A 25825-nucleotide genomic window follows, 5' to 3' on the forward strand; every position below is an offset into this window, starting at 1 on the left:
GATCGAAGTCTTGTCATTACAGAATTTATAGTAAAGGAAGCCTTGAGGAGCTTCCAACCTTTTAAGTCATCCGGACCTGATGGAATATTTCCTGCATTACTACAGAAGGAGGCCGAATATCTGGCGCCCCATTTGGGCACTATTTTCACCTGCATATACTCCGAAAGCCCGGAAGGAGCCAAGGGTGGTATTTATGCCAAAGCCCGGGAAGGCAAGTTATGCGTCACCAAATGCCTAAGTCTTATGTCCTTTCTAGTCAAAACCATTGAACGTATTGTGGATACCATGATAAAGAATAGGAAATCCAGCGAACTGCTCATATACTAACAGCATTCCTTTGTGAAGGAAAGGTCGGTGAAGACTGCTCTGCACGAGGTTGTGCACAATATTAAAAAGCTCTTCGATACCAAAACGAACACAGTGGCGGTATGCATTGACACCGTGGGGACTTTTTACAATGTGAGAGCCGACACATTCCTTAGACCAGTACTGGCAGTACTGGGTGGACCATGTCCTTACAGACTGGATAAACCTGGTGGAATCACCAGGACAACGCTAGACCGCACACACCATCAGACTACCATTTATTTCGATCTTTGCAAAACTCCTTAAATGGTAAAACTTTCGGCAATGATGAGGCTATAAAATCGCACTTGTTTCAGTTTTTTGCAGATAAAGGCCAGAAGTTCTATGAGCGTGGAATACTAAATTTGCCAGGAAGATGGCAAAAGGTTATCGAACAAAATGGCAATTATTTATTTGATTAAGGTTCATTCTAAGTTTTATTAAAAATGCATTTACATTCTTTTAAAAAATCCGCAATTACTTTTTAGGCAACCCAATATTATATGTCCTGATATCATACTTTTCGAACGGAGCATAATATTTAGTAATAGCTTGAAATTTCAATTTCGAATTAAACGATACTTTTAGGTAATTTCATTCGAACAACTATTGCCTTCGGTTTGATTCCCAACCCAGAACCCTTGGTAATACAAGCTCGCCACACACTTAGCTGCGCCTCTCTTTGACCTAATAAGGTTTGGTCTTAGAGAAGCGGCAAAAAAAATCTATATGTTATCTTTTGTAAAGATCAGCTTTATATTGAGACCCTCAGTTAAACAGTTTGGTAATTAGTTGCCACTGTTAAAAAATCATTTTTATAAATTGGTCAAAATTGTTTTCGTTTTTTTAAATAAAAATTATAGATGATGATGTTATCGTTTCCTTTTTGTATGTTTGGTTGCTGAGTTACCTAGAGTTCCCTGTCAAAATGCAACATCGATTAAGGTTAAAAATTTATTAGGGAATAACGCAACATTTAGTGCAATCGATTTTTTGCGGACAAATTCAACTAAAAAATTCTCGATAAAAGTAATAGAACTTCATCCCTGGAGCGATTGCTTTAAATTAAACGAATCCTATATACTGCACAAATTTTTAGTTTAAACAAAATTTTGGGCAAAGTTTTTCATTGGAATACATAGTACGTATGGTTTATATTAATACTAGCTGGCCGGGTGTGCTTTGCTACACTATAAAGTGGCTTTTCAAAACTGAATGTTTCTTTAAATAATATGAAGCCGGCGGACACAGTTTGGGTCTGTCACGGATCTCCATATGTTACTTTTTTGGCTTATCGTATATGTCGTTCAAATGCAAAATTTATCTGATAAAATAGTTTAAAATTTGGATGTATGGTTCGTATTCCGCTATCGAAATTTCTTACTTTGTATACCACGTTCATATTTCATTCATAACTATTTAAACAATTAGTTTTTAATTTAGATTAGGGTAGGTTGAAAAGAGGGTGCAGATATTAATCCGCCCCATGCCACTATGGACATACACCTTAGCCAGATGTGCGCTCTAAAAACTATAAAGTAAACTCTAAAAAGGAAATTTTAAGCTAGGAATTCCCTGCCACTTACAAAATCCTTAATTGTTTTCAATACCACTCCTCTAAGTTGGTTCATGTCTGGTATTGTGTCTCCACCTAAGTGCCGGTATCTGTTAGACGCGAAAGCCGGGCAATGACAAAGGAAATGCTCCAACGTCTCATCATCCTCCCCGCATGCCCTACACATGCTACCACTTGTCGCGCCGATTTTACATAAGTGAGCTCGACGTCCTATGTGTCCCATTATGATATATACTGACCTCCTTCCTACTTCCTTTCAGTAATAGCTTCGTCTTCCATTCGGATTCCACAATGTTGCACGCGCATTCGTCGCCCACTTGCATAACTCGGACCGCGTCGACCCGCAATGGCCCGTTATGGCCCGACACCCAAACGATCCTGATTTTGCCATCTTCAGAGAAGGCGTTAATCTCCTTCTTACACTGCAAGACTGTTTGCGACCTTACCGTCCTGGTTCTTATTGCCCTTATGGCAATTTTTTTTATCGGTAAAGATGTTCATACTCACACCATACCATTTCACGTTAATTTTCTATTGCTCTTTCTGTTACAGGGGTTATGTGGCGGGCACCATGTACTTGTCCTCAAATTCGGATATCAAATTCTCACATTACTCCCAAAGTCCTTTCATTTAAGGCCTATATTGTCCCGGTCGTTCTTCATGAGCGTTGGGGGAATATTTGGAGGACCTCAGACACTTGGTCCCTTTTTTACTTTCGAAGACCTTAATGTCCCAAATTGTTCCGGTCGACCTACATGTCAGTTTTGGGCTTTTTTTCTTAGTCTGGCGCCCCCGCAGACACTGGATGTACATTAACTTGTCAGATTTGTACTCCACTTCAATGACCTTTTACTTGAGCGCCATATTGCCTGGTTGGGCCCACATGTTCTTTAGAGTGTTATTAGGCGGCCCCACGCTTGCTCCGGATTTTTTTTACTATACCTTTCAATTTTTTACTTTACCTTTCAATCGAGTGCCCAATTACCCTTTTCAAACTACTGTTCCTTTTGAGTGGCTTTAAGGTGAGGGAGGATTTTTGGGCAGTTGTGGCTCCTTAATAGTTGGTGCCAAATTTTGATATCAGGTTCATTTGATGGCAAACTTTGGAGGGAAAGCCGTGGCCCTCCCGAGACGTAGCAGCAAATGTTGATTTATTTTCCCATGTACCTTCAATTTGAGTCCCATATTATATTGATCGATTTCCATGTCCGTTTGAGGGAGTTTTGTAGCGGTTTATGTTATGAAGCAACAAACTATGTATCCCTTAGTAGCATAACAATTTGTAGCAAGTATGGTTTCGGTTCAGTGATAGTATGCATTAAAATTTTCAGCAGATTTTTTATTGAAATCAGCAAATTTTGTTTGTTAAAATAGCAGTGTGAAAAGTTTGCTTGAAGAACAGTCATGTGTTTGCAGTCATGTCTGTTTTGTCATTTTCAGAAGGCATAAACTGCTGTTTTAGTAGACTATTTTGCTATCGTTCGCTTAGCGAATCCTTTGGTATGACGACTATCTTTGCACCTACAAGGCGTAGTTCTGAAGCTGACAATTTTAATATGATTTGTATATGATTTTGCATTTGGATATCTTTTATGGCTTTTAGTTTGGAATGTATGAAGCTGAAAGCTAGCCATAAAACAGAACTTGACTATTGCGATCCATTGCGGAGTGTAAACACGATATTTAACTCACTTTATTAAAACTCAATGTACATCAGTACACTTCTTCGAGAAATTTGATCTAAGAATTTGCCCACTGCTGTTTTCAATCTTACAAATGGTGATGCAAGACCATGTAAACAAGGAAAGCTATAATGTGCAATCATGATATTCAAAAGGAGCAGTAACACAAACATGTTCCATACATATCAAAGGGTAGTATTGTAACATAAACCCTTACCAAAGAAGACGGATTTGATGGCAGCACCCTCAGCCTAGTCATAATGAGCTTCTTCATATTTTTAACCATTGCTGCTACATTTGCGAATGGATGTAAAGAAAAAGCTATAATTATTTTTGAATAAGAAACGAAACGTAGAAGCCAAGCTACTACACTTACAACATTCGTAAAAGAATATGAAATGATAAATTTCTTAGCCTCCTTATAACCCCCCAACTTGGTGAATTTACTTTGCTTGGGATTTGACTGTGCTGCAAGCTTACAACGAAACAACTAAGGATTTTCTGAATTCTTTTCAAAGTGATGTGCAAGAGATTCGTTCTGATGTTCCCTTGAATACACAGACACACACGCACATTTTACATGTGTTACAGGTTTTTGCATCACAGGCTTAATGGGTTATAAGTGCGTTGTGTGTGCGGGTAAATTACCGTTTTTTCTTCTGGGTTATGAAAAGAATCCATGAAACGGACCATCATTTAAATCAGCATACGTTGTAAGAACAACTTTAAGTATACAAGTGGGGGTATTACTTTAATAATAAGGTATCCATTACCATCAACAAGTAAAAGCGGGCTAAGTTCGGCCGGGCCGAATCTTATTTTCCTTCCACTTTGGATTGCATTTGGCAAGTTCTTTCCTCGGTATCTCTTTATGGCCAAAACAAGTGAAAGCGTGTTAACTTCGGCCATGCCGAATCTTATATATACTCCATCGTTGATCACATTTATCATGTTTAGAGATGGGCGATGGGTAAATACCCAAAAGGTATTTACCCAGTAAATTCAGATATCTTGGGTATAAAAACATTTTTCAAAAATGTTTGATGATTTCGGGTGGGGTGTGCCTCCCCCACCCAAAAAAAATAAATAAATAAATAAAATCCTGGCTACGTCCCTGGTGGGAGCTATATCTAAACCGATTTGCAATCCTAACCAACCTACATTAATAAGTTGTATTTGTGCAAGCGCCTAGTTTTGCTCCTTATACAGACGGGCGGACATGGCTAGATCTACTTAAAATGTCATGACGATCAAGAATATATCGAGGGGTTATGAACGGAATGACGAAATTAGTATACCCCCATCCTATGGTGGTTGGTATAAAAACTAGGCATGGGGTAGAAAAAAACCAACCCAGTTATGTGCTCTACAATACACTCATTTGCTAACATACCTGTATGTTATTTTCGTACGAAATAACCTAAAAATGTGAACAAATATGACATTTTATGCGAAAAATTTTGTAAGTTTTGAGAAAGTTGGTTAAATCATTATTTTGTGAAAACAAATTAATTTGGGGTTGCTTTCATTCGACTGATAACAAAAACATCTGATTTCCTTATGTTTTTGTCAGAAGGAGTAGAGCACACTCTAAAAAAAAATTACTTGTGCTATTTCGAAAAGTGATTGTCACATGTTAGTTTCATTTGTATCACACAACATGTTCAACTCTACATGTACCCTGTTTTACAATACACAAAAAAAAAATCTTAAATTTGTAATTTAAATTTCTAATGTTCATGGTAGCATCTTGGCTCCAAAGGTTTGTGTACAATATAGCAAAAAAGTAACACTCAGAGAAATTTTGTAGAACAAACAACAAATAATGTCGGAGTAACAAAAACTAGTCTGCTCGAAATGGAAAAGCAAGCATTGTAAAAACTGCAGACATTCTCTGCTATTTTCATATGTTTCATATGCGGGGCCGAACCGGACCCGCTCCGCTGCGCCTTCTTTTACTCTCTAATATCTTTTTAGGTTGGGGACACTGAATGCGGATATCGAATTCGTGCCATTGTAGTCATGACGCTGAACGCGTTCGAATCCTGGCGAGAACATCGGACAAAGCGGTGTTTATCCCCTCTTAATGTTGGCAAAAGTTGCGAGGTACATGTATGGTCATTTAAAAATTTTTCCCCAAAGAGGTGTCGCTCTGCGGGACGCCGTTCGGACTCGGCTATAAAAAAAGTCCCTTATCATTGAGTTTAAACTTGAATCGGAAAGCACTCATTGATGTGTGAGAATTTGCCCCATCTCGGTTCCTAGTGGCAATGTTCTTCCTTAGACATTTCGACTCAAATATGATTATCAAATTCATGCTGCACTTCCAAATCCCTTTAATTTGAGCCCCATATTGCCATGGCCGGTAAATATGAACCGTTTGGAGGGTGTTTTGGGGCTGGGGCGGCCACCGGCACTTTGCACTGAAAATAGATATCAAATTCGTTCTTAATTCCCAACGGAAAGTTCAGTTAAGAGGGTGTTTTAGGGCGTACCCCAAAACACTTGGCTCCGAAATTGGATATTAAATTCGTGTTCTGCCTTGCACTGAAAATAGATATCAAATTCGTTCTTAATTCCCAACGGAAAATTCAGTTTAGAGGGTGTTTTAGGGCGTACCCCAAAACACTTGGCTCCGAAATTGGATATTAAATTCGTGTTCTACTCTCATTTGAGTCCCATATTGTCATAATGGGTCAATTAACCCATTTGACGTATCTTTAGGAAGAAAAGCGCCACCTAGACTTGAACGCAAATTTTAATGTCATATTCGTAATCTGCTCCCTAATACTTTTCATTTGAGTCCCATATTGACATGGACTTCGAATATATCTGTTTTGAGGTTGGGGGCCCGCTGGGTACTTGGACCCAAATTTTAATACCATATTCGTTTTCTGGCCTTCAATACCTTTCATTTGATACCCTTATAGTGCCCATCGGACCACTTTCGGATATGGGTGTCGTTTTTGGGGTAAGGGGGGGGGGTTCGCCTCCACCCGATATCTAAAAATTATATAGCCTATGTTTCCTTCTAGACAAACGTACACAATTTATGAAAATTTTAAGAAAATCAGTTCAGCCAATTATTATATAGTCTAATGGCGTTTTTGAAGAGTGGTGACTTTCTGATTTTGTATGCCAGATTCGAAATCTACTCCCGAATACCTTTCATTTGAGCCCAATATTGAAATGAACGTCCAATATGTCTGTTCGGGTGAGTTTTGGAGTTGGGACGGGCCGATGGGTACTTAGATTAAAATTTTAATACCACATTCGTATTCTACTCTCTAATACCTTTAATTTTATACCTATATAGTCCCGATTGGTCCACTTTTAAGTTTGGGTTGTGTTTTGGGCATAAGGGAGGGGGTCCGTCCCCCTTCCGATACCGAAAAATTTTTCCTTTTTCAGTCTAAAAGGAACAAACAAACCGGTTCCCATATATCCGTGATTGGCTAGTATAATGGGCATTTTTGTGGGGGTGGGTGACTTTAATAAAATCTCAAGATGATATGATTGGGTTAAAGGCCCGTTTATTAGTATTTTAAGGAGAGGCGGATGCTCAGATACTTGACTTTATTTGCCCAATCAATTCGTACTTTACTCCTAAAACCCTTTTTTGACTGAATTATTAGTGTTTTCAAAAATAAACATAAAATAAGAAAATAAATTTTATATATATATTTCAAGCGTTTAATCAACAACAATAATTTTTTTAAATAAAAACAGAAAAACGATGCGTATGCTCCCGCTCATGTTCATTCGTTGCTGTCTCAAAAACGACTGAAACAATGAGCATAAGAATGCGTGTGAGCTGCTTTACATTTACACCCATAACAAATACTTAAAAAAACCAACAACAATTTATTGTGTTTATGCTTCTTCTTCTTTTATTGAACATTAATTCCTCATTTTCATGGTTTTTCTTTAAGGAAATTAAATTTTCATATATATTCGTCGCTTCTGTGACAAAATATCTTTCGATTGACGTCAATTTCATTAAAATCCATTCAGCCATTTTGCCGTAATATGTACAACAAAATCGCCCTTATAAAACGCTTGGCCGTTTAATAATATATACTATATAATTATGCCTATAACTATACGCCACCATGATCCATATCAAAATACGAAGCAAATAATTATTTGTAAATAACATCGCCCAATTATGAACTTTGCGACCTTAATGGATTTATTTTCCCACTGCACAAATGGCTTTCCCTGATGTCGTAATTCTATTTTAATTACGGTGATCAGTCAAGTTTTTGAAACCCAATTTTTCTGTTTTTGTCAAATATACTAATCATTTTCTTGCCTCTAGCGTAGAGGTTAGAATATCTGCCAATGACGCTAAACGCTTGATTTCTAATCCAAGCGAGAACATCAGAACAAATTTGTAGAGATTATAATATTCTCCTAATGCTGGCGACATTTGTGAGGTACTATGCCAAGCAAAAACTTCTTCCCAAAGAAGTGTCGCACTGTGGCATGCCGTTCGGACTCGGCTATATAAAGGAGGTTCTTTTTAAGCTAAAAATTAAATCGAACAGCACTCACTGATATGGGAAAAATTTTTCCCTGTTCCCTAATTAGAATGTTCACAGGCATATTTCCATATTGCATTTAAGGTTGAAAAATTGGCAACACTGAAAAACATAGCCATTGGGTTTATAATCTCCCCAATAGCTCGCCTTGTCATATCGAGCATCATAGGCTCTCAGTATTTAAGCAAGAACCGGTGTCGACCACCCTCTCGCTGAGACTAGACATCCTGGTGGAGCATTCCACAATCCGCAATCTGTGGACGCGCCCGGTAGCTCCCAGCTAAGCTACTCGCGATAACGCTGAGCACTAAACTGGTGGGAGCTAAAAGATCCAGACCGTGCGTGGTGCTCATGGTTATCCCGTACCGGGACGATTTGTTTAGTTGTTACCAGATGTATGGAAAAAACTGTAATTTTCGGAACGTTTTACATTTTTATACGTATCCCTCCTCATGAATTTTTAATGCACATAAATGAAACATTCGTCGAGTTTTCCACTGCACCAAGATAGGCAAACAGTAGATCAGCTATTAATTTTCAACTTTATTTCACTTCTCCTACTTGCAGTGTGATATTTTACACTAGAATTTCATAACACTTAACAAACAAAAGGGTACTGTGTGATGTCAATGAGTGCACATGGGTGTCGAGTGGCAAGTGCAGAGTACTGTTAACACTTTTTGACATTTTGCCATTTTGCATTGTTTTTCTTGTTTCTCACACATGTTGATGTTGAACTTTTAACTCGTAATGTGAGTGACTATTATGCCAACACTCGCACTCAAATATAAAAGCTTGAATTTTGTATAACTTACAAAAAATATGAGAATCCTTTACGAATACTCATACAACGCTAGTGCAATTGCATTCAACTACGGTGCATTATATTGGGTTGTCCAAAAAGTAATTGGGTATTTTTCATATAGTCGGCGTTGACAAATTTTTTCACAGCTTGTGACTCTGTAATTGCATTCTTTCTTCTGTCAGTTATCAGCTGTTACTTTCAGCTTGCTTTAGAAAAAAGTGTAAAAAAAGTATATTTGATTAAAGTTCATTCTAAGTTTTATTAAAAAAGCATTTACTTTCTTTTAAAAAATCCGCAATTACTTTTTGGGCAACCCAATATTATAGTACATACACTGGGAAGCAAAACCGAGTAGATGTTTCAATTTCTTCCGAATTTAAAAAAATAAAAAATAGAACAAAATTAATAATTGTTTTTTTGTTAGAATGCTCTTTCTATTATCACGTTTGATAATGATAACTGAAAGTTAAAGAAAAAAAAATAGAAGAATAGTTTTGCACTTTTAGAATAATTTTAGAAAATGGTTTGTTTTTCATACTTTATCTATAACCAATTAATTTTTAAGTTTGAATGCCTTTCAACAAATTTAGAGTTATTTTGTCAGAAATTAATTAATTCTATCGCTGACGTTGGGTCTTTTACTCGTTTACATTAACGTGGACTGTCTTTATGCATTTTAAATGGACCATTAGCTATTTTCTCTGTTGGAAATAGGTTTTAATTTTTTCATTTCATAATTAAAATTGTGGATTTGATTAACATATTAACTTTTGACATGTTAGAGATTGAAAATCTTTAAAATATTGTTAGAAGTCATTTCCGCGTTAAGCGCGAGTTTTTTAAGCGATCGGATAAGCTACCATGATTTTTATACTGTAGCATAATCATAATCACCTAATGTTGGCAACATTTTTGAGGTACTATGCCATATAAAACTTCTCTCCAAATAGGTGTCGCACTGCGGGACGCCGTTCGGACTCGGCTATAAAAAGGAGGCTCCTAATCATTGAGCTTGAACTTGAATCGGACTGCACTCATTGATATGTGAGAAGTTTGCCCCTGTTCCTTAGTGGAATATTCGTGGGCAAAATTTGCTTTTGCAGCATAATCACTTGTTTAATTTTTTTACTATTTGTTTTATGTGTATGTTTGGATATTGAAGGTATGCTGTGTTATGAATATTTCTTCTGATTACACACAAAACCTAAAAATAATGCATATGGATACCAGATAAAATAATATATGTGTTACAATATTTTATTAAACGTTAGCGAAACCAAAGGCTTTGCCTAGGAAACCATCAAAAGAAACACCTAAATATGGGGCCATTTATGTTGTTTAATATAAACGCCTATTTAAGATTGTATGAGCTCGAATAACTTCAAGGTATTGTCGAAACTTACTTGATTTGAATAACAACACTCAAAAAATGCTTTTCCTAAATAGGAGATAATTACGTAGTACTCGTTAGTCCATGATATTTATCCACGATTAGTTAGAAATTCCTAAAAAGTGAGAAAATAAACGTTATACGAATAAAACTAACTACTACTAACTACTCGTGAGTATTGATAAAATAGCTTACAATTCAGATGGAGTAAGTAATTTTCCTTAAACGATTATATTTGATATAAGCGAGCATTTTACTAAACATTGGCAAAATCATATCACTGTTGACAAAACCTTTTCTGAGATTTATTACTGTATGAACAACTTAAAGAAATAAATATTTTTACTTCAATATAACTAAAACGTTCATTCCCATTTCTTGAGTTCAATAATCCATGCTCGAAATTAAGAACAATTTAATAAACACATTTCTAAAACCGTGAGACATTGTGTCTATAAATGGAACATGACAAAGCTGAACAAAATAAGCCTGGCCTTCTTTGACGAAAGGAAGTGAGAAAATGTTTTGTTTTTGTGTTGTTAGTGAATATTGAAATGGGAAAATAGTCGAAGACGAAGAAGATCCTCTGCTTTGTAAACAGAAGGTTCTTGGTTCAATACTCGGCTGGGACAAAAGGTAAAGTTTTATTTAATTTATAATTGCAATGTTTCGTATTAAATTTGTATTCTTCACAATAGCTGAGCAATTGATAACGTGCGGGTGGGAGCTAGGCGGAAATAAATGGGTTAAGTAGTTAAGATGTGTCCAATTGGATGCTCCGTAGTGTTCGAAAAAACGATTTTTTTCAATAATAATTTTTTCTTTCATTTTCAATGCTCTTTAGTTCATATTTTACCAGTGGACTGATACTATGTATAAAGTATTTCGTAGCTATCAGGAAGGAACTTGTTGAACTCGCAACGAGAATATTATTCTTTAGCGCCATAGGAAGTTCAATATTTCCCACATTTAGTTCATTTTAATTAGTATTTAGGTTCAAAATTTTTTGAACCTAAATCGCTAATCCCTCATTAGCGAAAATTTAGGCAAAAACACGTATCTGGTCGATAACACATTTTACCTGATAAAAACTTAAATAACCCAGTGATTATGTTAATTAAATCCACAATTTTAATGTCTAAAACAAGAAATTACAAAGTTTGGATCAGATTTCCAATAAAAATCTCATAGAAAATTGCGAATTGTACTTTAAGTTAGGTGGTCAATTGGCAAAACTTCAGCTCAAATAATAAATTTCTAACAAAGTTACTGCGAAATTGATGGAAGTTATGGCAACATATGCTTACTTTTCCGAAAAAATAATGGCTTATGACTAAAGAATCAAAAACAAACCATTTTCTAAAACAGTCGAAGAAGTGCAAAACAGAGTGCATGTGGCAATTTCGTTTGTTCTATTTTTCGTAAGTGCATTTCTAGCATGTCTCAGTTTTTAGAAGAGCATTAAACTAAAAAAAGTGATTGAATTTGGTTTTTGAATATTCGATAAAATGCAAAAGGTGAAACAATCACTCAAGTTTTTTTCCCACTGTACGTGCGTATGAGTTAAATTGCTATATTCCTGCGAATGACAGTTGTAGTTTTTGCGATGATAAAGTGGTTTTTATATGAAAATCTTTTTTCGTTTTATCCCCAGTATCCTTACGGGTTTCAAAACCACAAATCTCAAATACGCACACCTACATGCCTCTTTTCGTATGCGCGAAGTTTAGCTTTTAATTATCATCCTTTCACATTTTATTCACCCAAAAATGTACTATGTACGAGTATTTCGCAGAGTGTTTTAGCGCCACTTTCTTTGTTTATCCTGTTTGCCCCTTTGACCCTTTGCTTACTCGTACGGCATTGCGAATGTTGTTTGTTTAGTGGCAATTGTGGCTAAAGTGTTAACACCCTTGCTTCCGTTTTTTATAGGTTGATTTATTATTTGTCTTTGCTATTCAGAAACATCTTCCCTCATATTTATGTTGGCAAGGTTTTCGGTGAACACATTTGCTAAAGCTTGAGGTGATCAGATTAGTGCTGGTTTCTTTGGAGGATGTCAGCTAGTAAAGTTTACTACCAATTACACCAAAACAAAACAAACGCTGTTTTCTAAACTTTTCAATTATTGAATTAAGTTGGCATCTAATTTATAGCTACCTCACATCTGTAGGATTATCCAAGGAGAATGTATTTCTTAGATTACTGAGGTATTGAAACAATCAGTGCACCTGGGCCATTTATTCCTAAACTTAGGGAAAAGGTAATCCCATGTGGTTTTGTTCAAATTTTCAGTTGCAAATATTTCTCATATTGAGAAACACAAACTTTTGGAAGATTTGTAGCTCAATTGAACTTTAAACAACTTTATGAAAATTTTGCATATTATCTTCCTGTTTTATTTTCTAATTGACGCTTTATATGTAAAATCCCGAAGCAGCACTACTTATGTTATTTAAGTTGTAAAATAGAGTGACAATTAAAAAAAAAGTAATAGGATTTTATTTTGGGGGTGGAGGCCCACCACATATTTGTGCAAAATCGAAAATTGCCAAACTTCTTCTGTTATTGTGAAATTGGTAGGTTTAGGTTTAGGAAGAGTGTCAGTCCTTTACAGACTCACTTAGACAATTTTAAGTCCATTGTGATACCACAGCAGCGACAGACCAAGGCTTCTGACGGGAATCAAACCCATGACCCCTGCACTAGTAATCGGAGCACGCTACAAACTCGGCTACCGGGGTGCCCTAAATTTTCGGTTGCAGGAACTGACCCATCGGCGGCAACATTTGGTCATAAAGTCAGAACTGAATTTGGCACTGATTGCCAACATACTATTTATAGGTCGATCCTAATCTTTCGAAGCCTTCAAAGTGTGGTTGTCTTGGCGAATATCTTAGTTTTACAGTTAAAGTTTCGGCGAATCAGCTTCAATATTTTGATGAAATTTTTTAGCTAATTTTTACCCTCGAACTAGTTTTATGATTTCAACAAGTTATTGTTTATGCCGGTCTATTAGTTTTGCGTAAAATGTTATGGAAGTAAAACCATACTCGGTCCCGAGGGACCCCTCTGGTTTGACGATGCAACATTTGTCGCAAAAATTTTATATAAGATTCATGCTCTATTCTTAAGTGCCTTTTATTTGAGCCTCATATAACCGTGGTCAGTAAATAAATTTAATATGGGCGGTACACTTGGTTCCGAAAATGAATATCAATTTCGTCATCTAGCAATTGTTGGACATATAGGGAAGATGATGAAACGTTGCAGCATTTCTTATGTCATTGCCGGGCTTTCGCGGCTAACAAACTCTGCTATTTAGGTGGGGTCACAATACTAGACATGAACCAACTTAGGGGCGTGGTATCGAACACAATCCGGGATTTTGTGAGTAGCACGGAATTCCTAACATAGATTTTCTTTTTCGGGGTTACTTTTTAGTACAATATATAGAGCCCACAACAAGCCGATTACTGACTTAGCTTTATGAAAATAGTTGCACTCGCACCATCATCATTTATTTGTTTTATGAATCAGGGGAATCCCAACTTTGTCTAATTTGGCTGATTGTTTATTTTTCTGAAGTCTTGTTAGAAATATGGGCTCAGCGAGTAAAACAGTGTGGGGAAAACAAAGTTCTTCGCCAATATGAATGTGGCGAAATATATGGCTTTTGATATTGCCATCACATTGGGCTTGCCACGGACAGCAACCTGCATCTGCGGTTGGAACTCGTTCTCTCCAAAATTAAGTAACGAGACTGGTAAAAAAGCTTGAGAATGAAACATTCTGCAGAGCCCGGCCGGGTTTTGAATCTGGGCACACTGTTCAACTGTTCAAAGCCATCAATACAATTTCCAAAAGAAGCACAGAATCATGTTTACAGCTTGGGAGTAGTGTAATTGTGTAGACAAAAAATCTGCCTTTACATAAAACACCTGCATTGGGAAAAGAACAGCTAGAATACAGGGTTGTCGAGCGTAAATAATGAGGTATTTATTTCAAAGAGGCACTTTCGCAATAAATACGCTATATGTACAACATACCAACGTACGGCCCTTGAAGCCTTCGAACATAAAATGGCCGATGAGTTATTCTAACCTAAGGTAAGCTCTGGCTTTCCTTTTCTATTTCAAAGAAAAATATTCGGTCATTGAGCACTTCTCGAGAGAGAAACAAACGAAGACTGGTTTTGTTAGAAAAAATTAAAAAAATGTTGAATTTGTAGATACAAGATTTGAGCGAAAAAATATACCCGGTCCCTCATAAGGCATAAAAAAAAACAGTAAGCTTATTCGACGATCTTAAGAAAAATGCTCTTATTATAAAGACTATGACAATTGCTGTGTTTCATTGGAGTGCTGTCCAGTGCAAGTCAAATGTTCTGGATAGAATTTTAGTGCAAAGTTGTACGGGATAGTAATCGATATCATGCGATAACAAATAAAAATACCAGTTTAATCGTGATTTGCTATTCGTCACTTGTAACGATCCTACAAACGTCTTTTGAAGCACCGCGTTCATATTTTTCAACTTTTCTTTGCACCAATTGACACAAGCTTTTTTTTTTTGGCGGTTGGGAAGTTGTGCGAAAACAAAGCTTTTTATTGGTCAAGTGTTCATGTAATATCGAATGTATGCTGGTGAATAAAATGCCTAGGGATGCCTCTATCGCACGGTATGTTGCATGACGATCTTGCATTATCAGTTCCCGCACATTATCAATGTTCTCTTGGACAACTGCCGTTTTTGGACGATCTTCACGGAATTCGTCTTTGAGCGAGCGTCGGCCATGAATGAATTCATTAAACGAGTTTTTCACAGATATATGGGATGGTGCATTTTTCAAAAATTAATATTAATATGTCAATGTAAATAAACCAAAATTGGCCTAGTTTGGATAAAGCTCCCAGACTGTTTGCTATGGAAGTTAAATGTTATATGAAGTGACAGCAAAGCTCAGCACGCCTAGTTGCGCTCCTAAGGCAAAAATTAAAATCTCTAGACCAGATATGTTTTGCTATGGATCGATTTGGACCATACGCGACATGGGTTTTGGAAGTCATAATAGGAGTAGAAAAATTTAACAAAGTTGGATAAAAATTGCCACCCCCGGGACTCAAGGAGTAAAAAGGGGTGGTCGGTTTATATGGGATCTATAGAAAAACGTGGACTTATTAAGACCATGTAACATTCTAAATGACTAGCACCAATAAGAGGTATTAGTGCAATACATCAAAAGGGCAGCGTAATCGTTTGGAATACAAGTGAGTAGGTGGATCATATCAAATCATTTGCTTTTGTGTATCGATTATCTGAGCTTCTTAACAATCCCTCTTAGACCTTGTCCAAATATGTTCCGACTTTGTCTGTGCAAAATCAAAACCTGCGTAGTTTCGTCCCAATATCAAATGCAAATTCGTCCATGATCATTCCATTAAGGAACAGGGACAAACTTCTCATATATGAGTGCTGTCCTATTCAATGATAGCCGAGTCCGAACGGCGTGCCGCAGTGCGACATCTCCTTGGGAGAAGTCTTTACATGGCAATGGCAAATTACCTCACATATGTCGCCAGCATTAGAAGGGCATAACTTGCGCTGAAAACTTTCTCTGATGTTCTCGTCAGGATAGGAAACCAAGATTTCAACCTCATAGGCGGACATGCTACCCTGTGCGCTATGGTGCCCTCCGTCATCTCATTATCTGTTTTTAAAGGCTGTTGCGTGATTTCAACTTACTGACAGACACAAAAACCAAAACCTCCCATTCATCTTTTATTTTGTGGAGCAGAAAATGTATATTTTGATGCTATATACGGTAGCGGAAATATACCTTTGGATATGGAGAGGCCTTTTGAAATATTTCAACTTCAATAGTCGTACAACTTGCTACTTAAAAGGGACACTTTTTAGGCTTTATTAAATATACGCTATTATCCTATTTCTTACTTTTTGTATTCGGCCAGAGTTTTAAGCCTGTTTTGATCGTGCTTACATAGTCAGATTTATTGCATTAATTATTGTGCGGATACGCTTGTGACTCTGTAATTGCATTCTTTCTTCTGTCAGTTATCAGCTGTTACTTTTAGCTTGCTTTAGAAAAAAAGTGTAAAAAAGTATATTTGATTAAAGTTCATTCTAAGTTTTATTAAAAATGCATTTACTTTCTTTTAAAAAATCCGCAATTACTTTTTGGGCAACCCAATATTTTATAAAGCACTTTTATTTGATAGTTGTAGTTGAAAGCATCAGATTTCTACAAGTCAAGCCACCAAAATGAATACGTTAAGAAACATATTTAACTAAATCGACTATTTTGGTATTAGAAGAATATATTCAGACCACCGTAGTGCAAAGGTTGGTATGTCCCCCTATGACGCTGAGCGCCTGGCTTCGAATCCTGGCGAGAACAGCAGAAAAAAATTTCGACGTTTGTGAGGTACTATGCCATGTAGAAACTTCTCCACAAAGAGGTGTCGGACTCGGCTATAAAAGAAGGCCCTTTAATATTGCACTTCAGTCGGAAGTCAAAAGTTTGCCCCTGTTCCTTAATCTAATGTTCGTGGGCAGATTTGCAAGAATATATTCGAATGTCCAAAATCAATTTTTGATTAAACAATGCACTTTCCAAACAGTTTAAGTTTGGTATCGTTTTATACTATACAATCAATTTACACATCTACCCATTTGAACATTCTCATTGTCGCCAAATTAGAATTGCATCTCCTCTCAAACCTATCTAAAAATAGTAACTAAATAATAAAATCAACATTTAAACAACATTTAAACAATTCAGCACAAGTGTTCTTCTGTCTCGCCGTTCGCCATTAAAGCTTTTGTCCAGTGATTTTCTATGAAATACAAAGAATAAGGTCGTGAATAATAGCAACTATTCAAAAGGTCTTTCCATTTGTAGAAATGCTTAGAACAATTTAATATCAAGTGAATATAATTGTTTCCCGAAATTCAAAATCAGCAGAGTGATGATTCTTTAATTAAAACGCTGACAATCCCAAAAAAAAAAAATATAAACATACTAAGCAACGCTTTTACTTTAATTTGCATTCACAACAATAGTACGTTGAAATATTTAAAAATGTGTCCCAAAAATTCAAAAACACCCATTTTCTTAATTGGTGGTATTTGTTTCGTTATCGTTTTGGTGGCCATATGCGGCGTTACACTCATCAATAACATCAATTTATCCAATATTATTCGATTAAATGAAAAAGTTGCCAGTGATAGCATGGCCACCAGCAATCAACAGCATCAGCAATACGATGACGGTGACGGAGGAGGTGATGGCGATGATGACGATGAGGCTGATGCCGCTGGCGGAGAGAGTGTGAACGACTACCTTGCTGGGCTGGAGAGCGAACGCCGTTTGTCCCAGTATACCCAAAGCCACCCGAAAAATATTTTTCGCTTCGACAAAGAAACTGGCATGATGACGGAACATCACCAGCAACACAACAGCAACGAAGAAGCCAATCGGCAGCACAATTCACCGGAACCTCCACGTAATGAAATGTCAGCATACGGTTCGTGGTCGCCACTTGGTCTTTGGCCCAATGCCAGAATCGTGGACAATGATAGAAATATTGACACTCTACAAGTACAAGAAATCAATGCGATTTCAATGGACACCAATGACTCCGTTGAAAAGTTTTCATCCAAGACAGTTGCTGCTGGTGGATTGGCAACTTCCACAGCCACATCCGGTTCCGCTTTGAGGCCAGCCCCGACTGCCCACACAGCAGCAGCGAGCACACGGATCTCGCTGGATAATCATGAATCATTTAATCGCATAGCAGCACCATCAATGGAAGCCATGGCTACAATTGCAACCACCATCGCCACCTCCACAACCACTGTGTCGCCCGTCCTGGTGATAAGTGACAAAAATGTCTCCATGATTGATTACGAGAAGCGTTCACATGTCGTAAAGGTAAATAGTGGTACTATTTCCAGATAACTTTGTTTCTCACATAATAATTGATGATTTTGTCTTTATTAAATGTATTTGGTTGCTGCAACGAAAAATTGTTTAAGATCTAAAAATTTGTACAAAATTTTGAGACCAAAAGTATCAAGTAAAAAAAAATTACTTGCGCACTTTATTGCTTTTAGCATTTGGTTTTTAAATGAATTGTTGCGAAGCAATATGTATAGGCCAGTTTAACATTCGCCTAACCAAAGAATTTTGTTGACATCGTTTACCAATACTCACTCGGGTTACCTATGTTTTACATTACAGCAAAATGGAGAATGCTTGTTAAGAACAAGAAAAGGAAAGCTTTACGAGTTGAAAGTTCAAACAACAGAAATAACAAGTTAAATTGCGCTTAGATCGGCTGGCCCAAATAAATCGCCTTTTCTGAGTTTTTTTTTTGGCAGAAATTAAGAGAAAACGGGAAACGCTTTTTAGTATCATAACAGAATGGGATCGGTTTATAAGCAATCTATATTCGGTTTTGCACGAGCATAGACTAAAATCGGGTCGGACCGATTTGGTCCATTTACAATCCAATCAGATTGGCACTAATAAAAAGTATTTATGGAATATTTTCGAGGCTCTAATAAGATATTTTTAGAGTTCACCTGCTCTGGGTGCCAGGCCACAGAGATATACCAGGGAGTTGTAAAGCGGACGAGCTTGCGAGACTAGAAACTACCTTCCATATTCCAGGGAAACTGAAATCTGTGGGTATGGCTCTAGCGACATAGAACAACTTCTGACTCTAATAAGATAATTTTCGAGTTCGCCTGTTCTGGGTGCCGGGCCACAGAGATATCCCAGATAGTTGAAAAGCGGGCGAGCTTGAGAGACTAGAAACTACCTTACATATTCCAAAGAAACTGGAATCTGTGGGTATGGGTCTAGCGACATAGAACACCTTCTGTGTGTGTGTTCCGCACTGGCAGACAAAAGGAGTTCCACTTTAGGTTCTTATTCTTTTGACAACCTGACTGATTTAGCGGATTAGTTGGGCTTCTAAAAGCGATCTGGATGGTTCAACGGTAGGAAATAGAAGGCATCTTGTGTACCTGTGGTATCACAGTCTGATGGCAGACTGCCACTTAAACCTAACCTAACCTAACATTAGAGTTAGGTTAGGTAAGGTTTAAGTGGCTAAATTATCAAAATCATCAATCTACGTGGGTCCTACTTCGAATATATATATATATATATATATATATATATATATATATATATATATATATATATATATATATATATATATATATATATATATATATATATGTATATATATATATATATATATATACATATATAGATATATATATATATATATATATATCTTGACTTCTTGAGTTTCTAGAGGACGCAATTCTTTCCCGATTTGGCTGAAATTTTGCATATAGTGTTAAGTTTTATCTTCCAACAACTGTGTAGAGTAAGGTAGAAATCGGTTGAAAATCTGACACAGCTCCCATATAAACCAATCTCGGATCTTGACTTCTTGAGCCCCTCGAGGGCGCAATTATTTTCCGATTTGGCTGAAATTTTGCACGAAGGGTTCTGTATAGTATATATGAAGGTATATATGATTCGGCCTGGCCGAACTTAGCAGGCTTTTACTTGTTATATATATATATATATATATATATATATATATATATATATATATATATGTATATATATATATATATATATATATATACATATATAGATATATATATATATATATATATATAACAAGTAAAAGCCTGCTAAGTTCGGCCAGGCCGAATCATATATACCTTCATATATACTATACAGAACCCTTCGTGCAAAATTTCAGCCAAATCGGAAAATAATTGCGCCCTCGAGGGGCTCAAGAAGTCAAGATCCGAGATTGGTTTATATGGGAGCTGTGTCAGATTTTCAACCGATTTCTACCTTACTCTACACAGTTGTTGGAAGATAAAACTTAACACTATATGCAAAATTTCAGCCAAATCGGGAAAGAATTGCGTCCTCTAGAAACTCAAGAAGTCAAGATCCTGGATCGGTTTATATTAATTACGTTTACTTCAATCCAACCTAAAGTGGTCACCCTGGTGGGTATTGTGGTAATCTACGTAAAATTGTCAACAAATTTTAAATTATTAATGGTGGATGCGAAAATTAATATCATTTTTATTAAATTTGAAAAATATGTCGGCATTTTTCCAGTTGGTCCAAATCGCATCCAAATCGAACTAAAATTGGCCAAAATAAAGCCGAAATGGTCACTCGCATGGTAAAACCATTGGCAAAATTGACGAGAAGGAAACTAAAGCTAGTGCTTTTTACAACAAGACGTTGCACAGTGGGCCAAATGGCAAAAAAATTGGAAATAAGTCTACAACTTTTTATCTGTTGATTTTAGCCATACAAAATGTTCTAGACATTTGTAGAGGAGGACATAGGCTTTCAGAAAAGTGCTGTTGTTGGTCCATATCTTTAATACAGGGTGAGCTACAGGGTGTCAAAGTTGACCACTTTTGACTTCTCCAAGCTTCTGGGGGCCATAACTTTTGATCTACTCAACCGATTTACATGATTTAGGACTCTAGAGAAAGAGCTTGACAAGATCTAAAAAACTTATGCATAAAGTACCATGCCATCGTGTACTGTTAAGGAGTTATGAATTGTTTAATTTTAAAATATGAAAATTTGGCCTTGGTTTTTTTCAGTGTTTTTTTAATAACTCCGTCAATTTTAAAGCTATAAACTTCATACTTCACACAAATTATGCCAGCATATGTGTGCATAAAATACAAAAGGAATCACGTGAATATCTTTGGCGGTTTAAAAATGGCATCGTTTTCAATATGAAAAATATTTTTTTTGTCAAAAAATTGCAAAATTTTTCAAAAAAGATACTCCCATTTCCTTTAAGTTTTCGCAAACTTTGGCCGTCAAAGCATTATCATTTCTTTCCATTTTCACAAAGTCGAGGTATTAAGAAAAGTTTTAAGTGCTAATTTGGCTAATTTCGATATCAAACAACACCGTTATCTTAAGACCAAAATGGCCAATTTTTTTACTAAACTTCAAAAGTTTCTCACTGGAAAAAAAGTTCCACGGGGATTTTTTCGCTTTTTTTGAACTTAAATGAAAGCTTAAAATGTTCCCAACATTTTAAGGTATGTCTCGCCATATCCTAGCCATAAATGAGATCGTAGCGATCAAAATACTGAAAAAAGTCAATTTTCAAGTAGTGCTATATTCATTGCTAAAAAACAAGTATTACGTCACATTTTATTGCAAAGATGTTAAATAAACTTTTATTTGGTAACACTTCTTCTACAAAACACAAAAAGAATCATGGAAATATCTCTATTCTATTCCATTTTATGGAACCGGCAATAAAAAAGTCAATTTTTCAAAAAAGTCGAATTTCCCAAATTTTGTTTTTGTTGTCCTAATTGCACATGACACACTATAGCCATATTTACGCAACATACCTTATCGTAAAGGAAATTTTCATACCTTTCCAACGATGTATAAAACATTTCTCAACTCGGATTCTATCTACTCTAAAATTCATTTACACTTCATTAAACTCTATATAAAAATGTCTATTTGTGAAATGGAACCTTATATGGGGCCTACACTAAAACATTGATAGATTTGCCCAGGGTTTACAATACAAATGTGTTAGAATAAAAAAAGGTCTCCTGCCAAAGTTTAAAAAAATTGGAATAAAAATATGTGTTTTAGAGCGAAAACACTTCGCATCGGCGTGCGTTTATATGTATATTAGCTACTCCCAAAATAAAAAAGCATTTTAGTTTTGTATTATTTGATTTTATTCTCTACCAAATAATCTAAGGTATCAAAATTTAAAAGCTCTTTAATTTGAATGGCATCGGGATCGTCCTTATCTATATCGTCACATATTTTTGGTAGCCATTTAGTTCTGATGCTGTATAGTACCGGATCAGACGATAACAATAAATATTGAAGTAAATCATAATTTTGGTTAAATTTGGTGCTCTTTCGGGTATTGAAAAGCCGGAACTGTTTAACATCTCTATTACGGGATTCCTGAGCTTCTTCTGTAAGTTCTCCTAACGGAAGTATGTTGTATTCCACAATTTCCTTGCCATGATGTAAGACTTTATGTACTGTCGGTGTTAAAGCTTTCCACGAATATAAATCAGATAAAATGTTTTTTGTGTCATTACTATAAGCTTCAAATTTGGTTGAATTTATCATCTTTTTGCTATTGATTACAGCCAAAATCACTTTGAATCGTCTTAGCAAGTGTTCATCAAGACCGGTTATTTTAGATGTCGATACGGGGTCCTCAAAAAACCGCCTTGCCGAGTTGCCATCATTTGTGCTTCCGTATCCGTAAAGAGGTTTATCTATTATAAGTCCCTTTTGTTTAAACTCCAACTGGATTCGATTCTTCTCTTCCTGCCTCATTTTGTGAAGATCTTGGTTGTTTCTAGCAGAGACATCGCGGTTTCCAGGGCTAGTCCGATATTTAAGGTCATACGATAAATGCAAACAATACTCCATGAATCGAATTCTACAGTGCAGGGGCGAAATACCGAAATTGAGCGCATTTTCGTTTACTAAATTTTCATCAGACTTGTCCTCGAATTGCCCATTCTTCTTGCCACAAATATTGCATCTCCAATTGGACATAACGCCAGTTAATGCGTTTGCCACCTTTCCATCGATCATAGTGAGTTGTAGTTGAAACGAAACTTTTATATTTCTTCCCAATTGGTTTATAACAATCATGGGTAATGCAGCAATTTCTTCCTTTATTTCGTTCACCAAAGATCGTGTTGTGTTCCGGTCTTCCTTTGTATACTCAAACCGAATTGGGCGACATAAATATTTTGACCCAGGTGTTCTATTTATCCATATATCTTGAAATGCATTTTCTTTCGATGATGAAGATTGGTCCTTGTACAATCTCATTCTCAATGGTACTAATGATGCCATGAAAATTGATGCGAAGTTGGTATCTATTTCTGTTTGTTGCTTATATTCGGAAAATCCAGATGATCCATCACAACCCCATTTGCTGATCAAAACCACTTCGGAATTATTACATGTGTTCAACTGTTCTTCAGTAAAATTAGAAATAATTCTAACAGCTGTATTTTCAACAAGATCAGCAAGTTTCACTCTTGCTTTTAATTCGTCCACGTATATATTTGATGGCACCATTTTCGTCCTGGTGTTGTACAATTTATGTTTTGAGGGTAAACAACCCCATCCTTTTTCACGAAGAGCCTTCCTCATTGTTGAGTATTTGTTTCTTGAGAGGCCTAGGTTCAAAATCAGGGCCAGTGCATCTTCCTCCGTGAATTCTGTAGTCGATTTTGGAGTTGGAATACTTTCTACCATTCTCTTTACCCTTTTCGGAGATGCTAATGGTAAAACATCGACAATTCGTCCAACATTTTTTGGTTGTGTTTTTAACAATGCTGTTTTGAACGTATCTTTTATTAAATTTGGCGGATGTGCCGCCTCGAATTTGGTTAAAAAAAATGACAATGAATTTTTTATGGGTAGGTTTTTTCACATTCATTGATACGGTGGATTTCCTGGGAATTCGACATAGCGAAACAGGTAACATTTGTCTGCATCAAATCTTAACACAAATATATATATATATGCAGGTATATTTCTAGGTTACTTTTTATTCAAAAATCATCAGCTTACATTAAAAATAGATGTAGGTACTATACAAACGCACGCCGATGCGAAGTGTTTTCGCTCTAAAACACATATTTTTATTCCAATTTTTTTAAACTTTGGCAGGAGACCTTTTTTTATTCTAACACATTTGTATTGTAAACCCTGGGCAAATCTATCAATGTTTTAGTGTAGTCCCCATATAAGGTTCCATTTCACAAATAGACATTTTTATATAGAGTTTAATGAAGTGTAAATGAATTTTAGAGTAGATAGAATCCGAGTTGAGAAATGTTTTATACATCGTTGGAAAGGTATGAAAATTTCCTTTACGATAAGGTATGTTGCGTAAATATGGCTATAGTGTGTCATGTGCAATTAGGACAACAAAAACAAAATTTGGGAAATTCGACTTTTTTGAAAAATTGACTTTTTTATTGCCGGTTCCATAAAATGGAATAGAATAGAGATATTTCCATGATTCTTTTTGTGTTTTGTAGAAGAAGTGTTACCAAATAAAAGTTTATTTAACATCTTTGCAATAAAATGTGACGTAATACTTGTTTTTTAGCAATGAATATAGCACTACTTGAAAATTGACTTTTTTCAGTATTTTGATCGCTACGATCTCATTTATGGCTAGGATATGGCGAGACATACCTTAAAATGTTGGGAACATTTTAAGCTTTCATTTAAGTTCAAAAAAAGCGAAAAAATCCCCGTGGAACTTTTTTTCCAGTGAGAAACTTTTGAAGTTTAGTAAAAAAATTGGCCATTTTGGTCTTAAGATAACGGTGTTGTTTGATATCGAAATTAGCCAAATTAGCACTTAAAACTTTTCTTAATACCTCGACTTTGTGAAAATGGAAAGAAATGATAATGCTTTGACGGCCAAAGTTTGCGAAAACTTAAAGGAAATGGGAGTATCTTTTTTGAAAAATTTTGCAATTTTTTGACAAAAAAAATATTTTTCATATTGAAAACGATGCCATTTTTAAACCGCCAAAGATATTCACGTGATTCCTTTTGTATTTTATGCACACATATGCTGGCATAATTTGTGTGAAGTATGAAGTTTATAGCTTTAAAATTGACGGAGTTATTAAAAAAACACTGAAAAAAACCAAGGCCAAATTTTCATATTTTAAAATTAAACAATTCATAACTCCTTAACAGTACACGATGGCATGGTACTTTATGCATAAGTTTTTTAGATCTTGTCAAGCTCTTTCTCTAGAGTCCTAAATCATGTAAATCGGTTGAGTAGATCAAAAGTTATGGCCCCCAGAAGCTTGGAGAAGTCAAAAGTGGTCAACTTTGACACCCTGTAGCTCACCCTGTATTAAAGATATGGACCAACAACAGCACTTTTCTGAAAGCCTATGTCCTCCTCTACAAATGTCTAGAACATTTTGTATGGCTAAAATCAACAGATAAAAAGTTGTAGACTTATTTCCAATTTTTTTGCCATTTGGCCCACTGTGCGTTGTTGGTGTCACTTATATTAAAACATTATTTTTTTTAACCGCCATCGAAGGACGGTGTCTTTTGCATCGACATGTGTAGTATAAATGTTCTTGATTGTAGAAAAAATCTAAAACTTCCTAGCCATGTTCATCGGTCTGTCTGTTGAAATCACGCTGCAGTCTTTAAATATGAAGATGTTGAGCCAAAACTTCTTATCCATGGTAGGTTAAGTTCGAAGATGTCGGACTATATGGGTCTTGTAGCCATAAAAGATGCATTTATTACCCAATTTCGTTGAAATTTGGCACTGCGATTTGTATTAGGCTCATTAACATTTTTGCTGAGTAGGTCTATAT

The 25825-nt window shown here is 36.0% G+C and overlaps 1 protein-coding gene across 6 annotated transcripts in view; it reads left to right on the plus strand.

Moving 5' to 3' along the window:
* The window catches only part of LOC106085499 (mannosyl-oligosaccharide alpha-1,2-mannosidase IA), a 476398-nt gene that overhangs the window by 295487 nt on the left and 155086 nt on the right, over window positions 1-25825 (plus strand). For 2 of the 6 annotated variants that reach the window (XM_013249774.2, XM_059368312.1), the window contains exon 2: window positions 17265-18296. The exons of 1 other annotated variant lie outside the window; for it this stretch is intronic. In XM_013249774.2, the coding sequence (XP_013105228.2) occupies window positions 17445-18296 (852 nt within the window). In that variant the 5' untranslated portion in view covers window positions 17265-17444. Of the gene's footprint in view, window positions 1-17144; window positions 18297-25825 lie in introns of all 6 variants that reach the window. 3 more of the 6 variants (XM_013249772.2, XM_013249773.2, XM_059368313.1) reach the window with 2 other exon arrangements.

The sequence above is a fragment of the Stomoxys calcitrans genome, chromosome 4, assembly GCF_963082655.1.
Source record: "Stomoxys calcitrans chromosome 4, idStoCalc2.1, whole genome shotgun sequence".
Lineage (NCBI taxonomy): Eukaryota > Metazoa > Arthropoda > Insecta > Diptera > Muscidae > Stomoxys > Stomoxys calcitrans.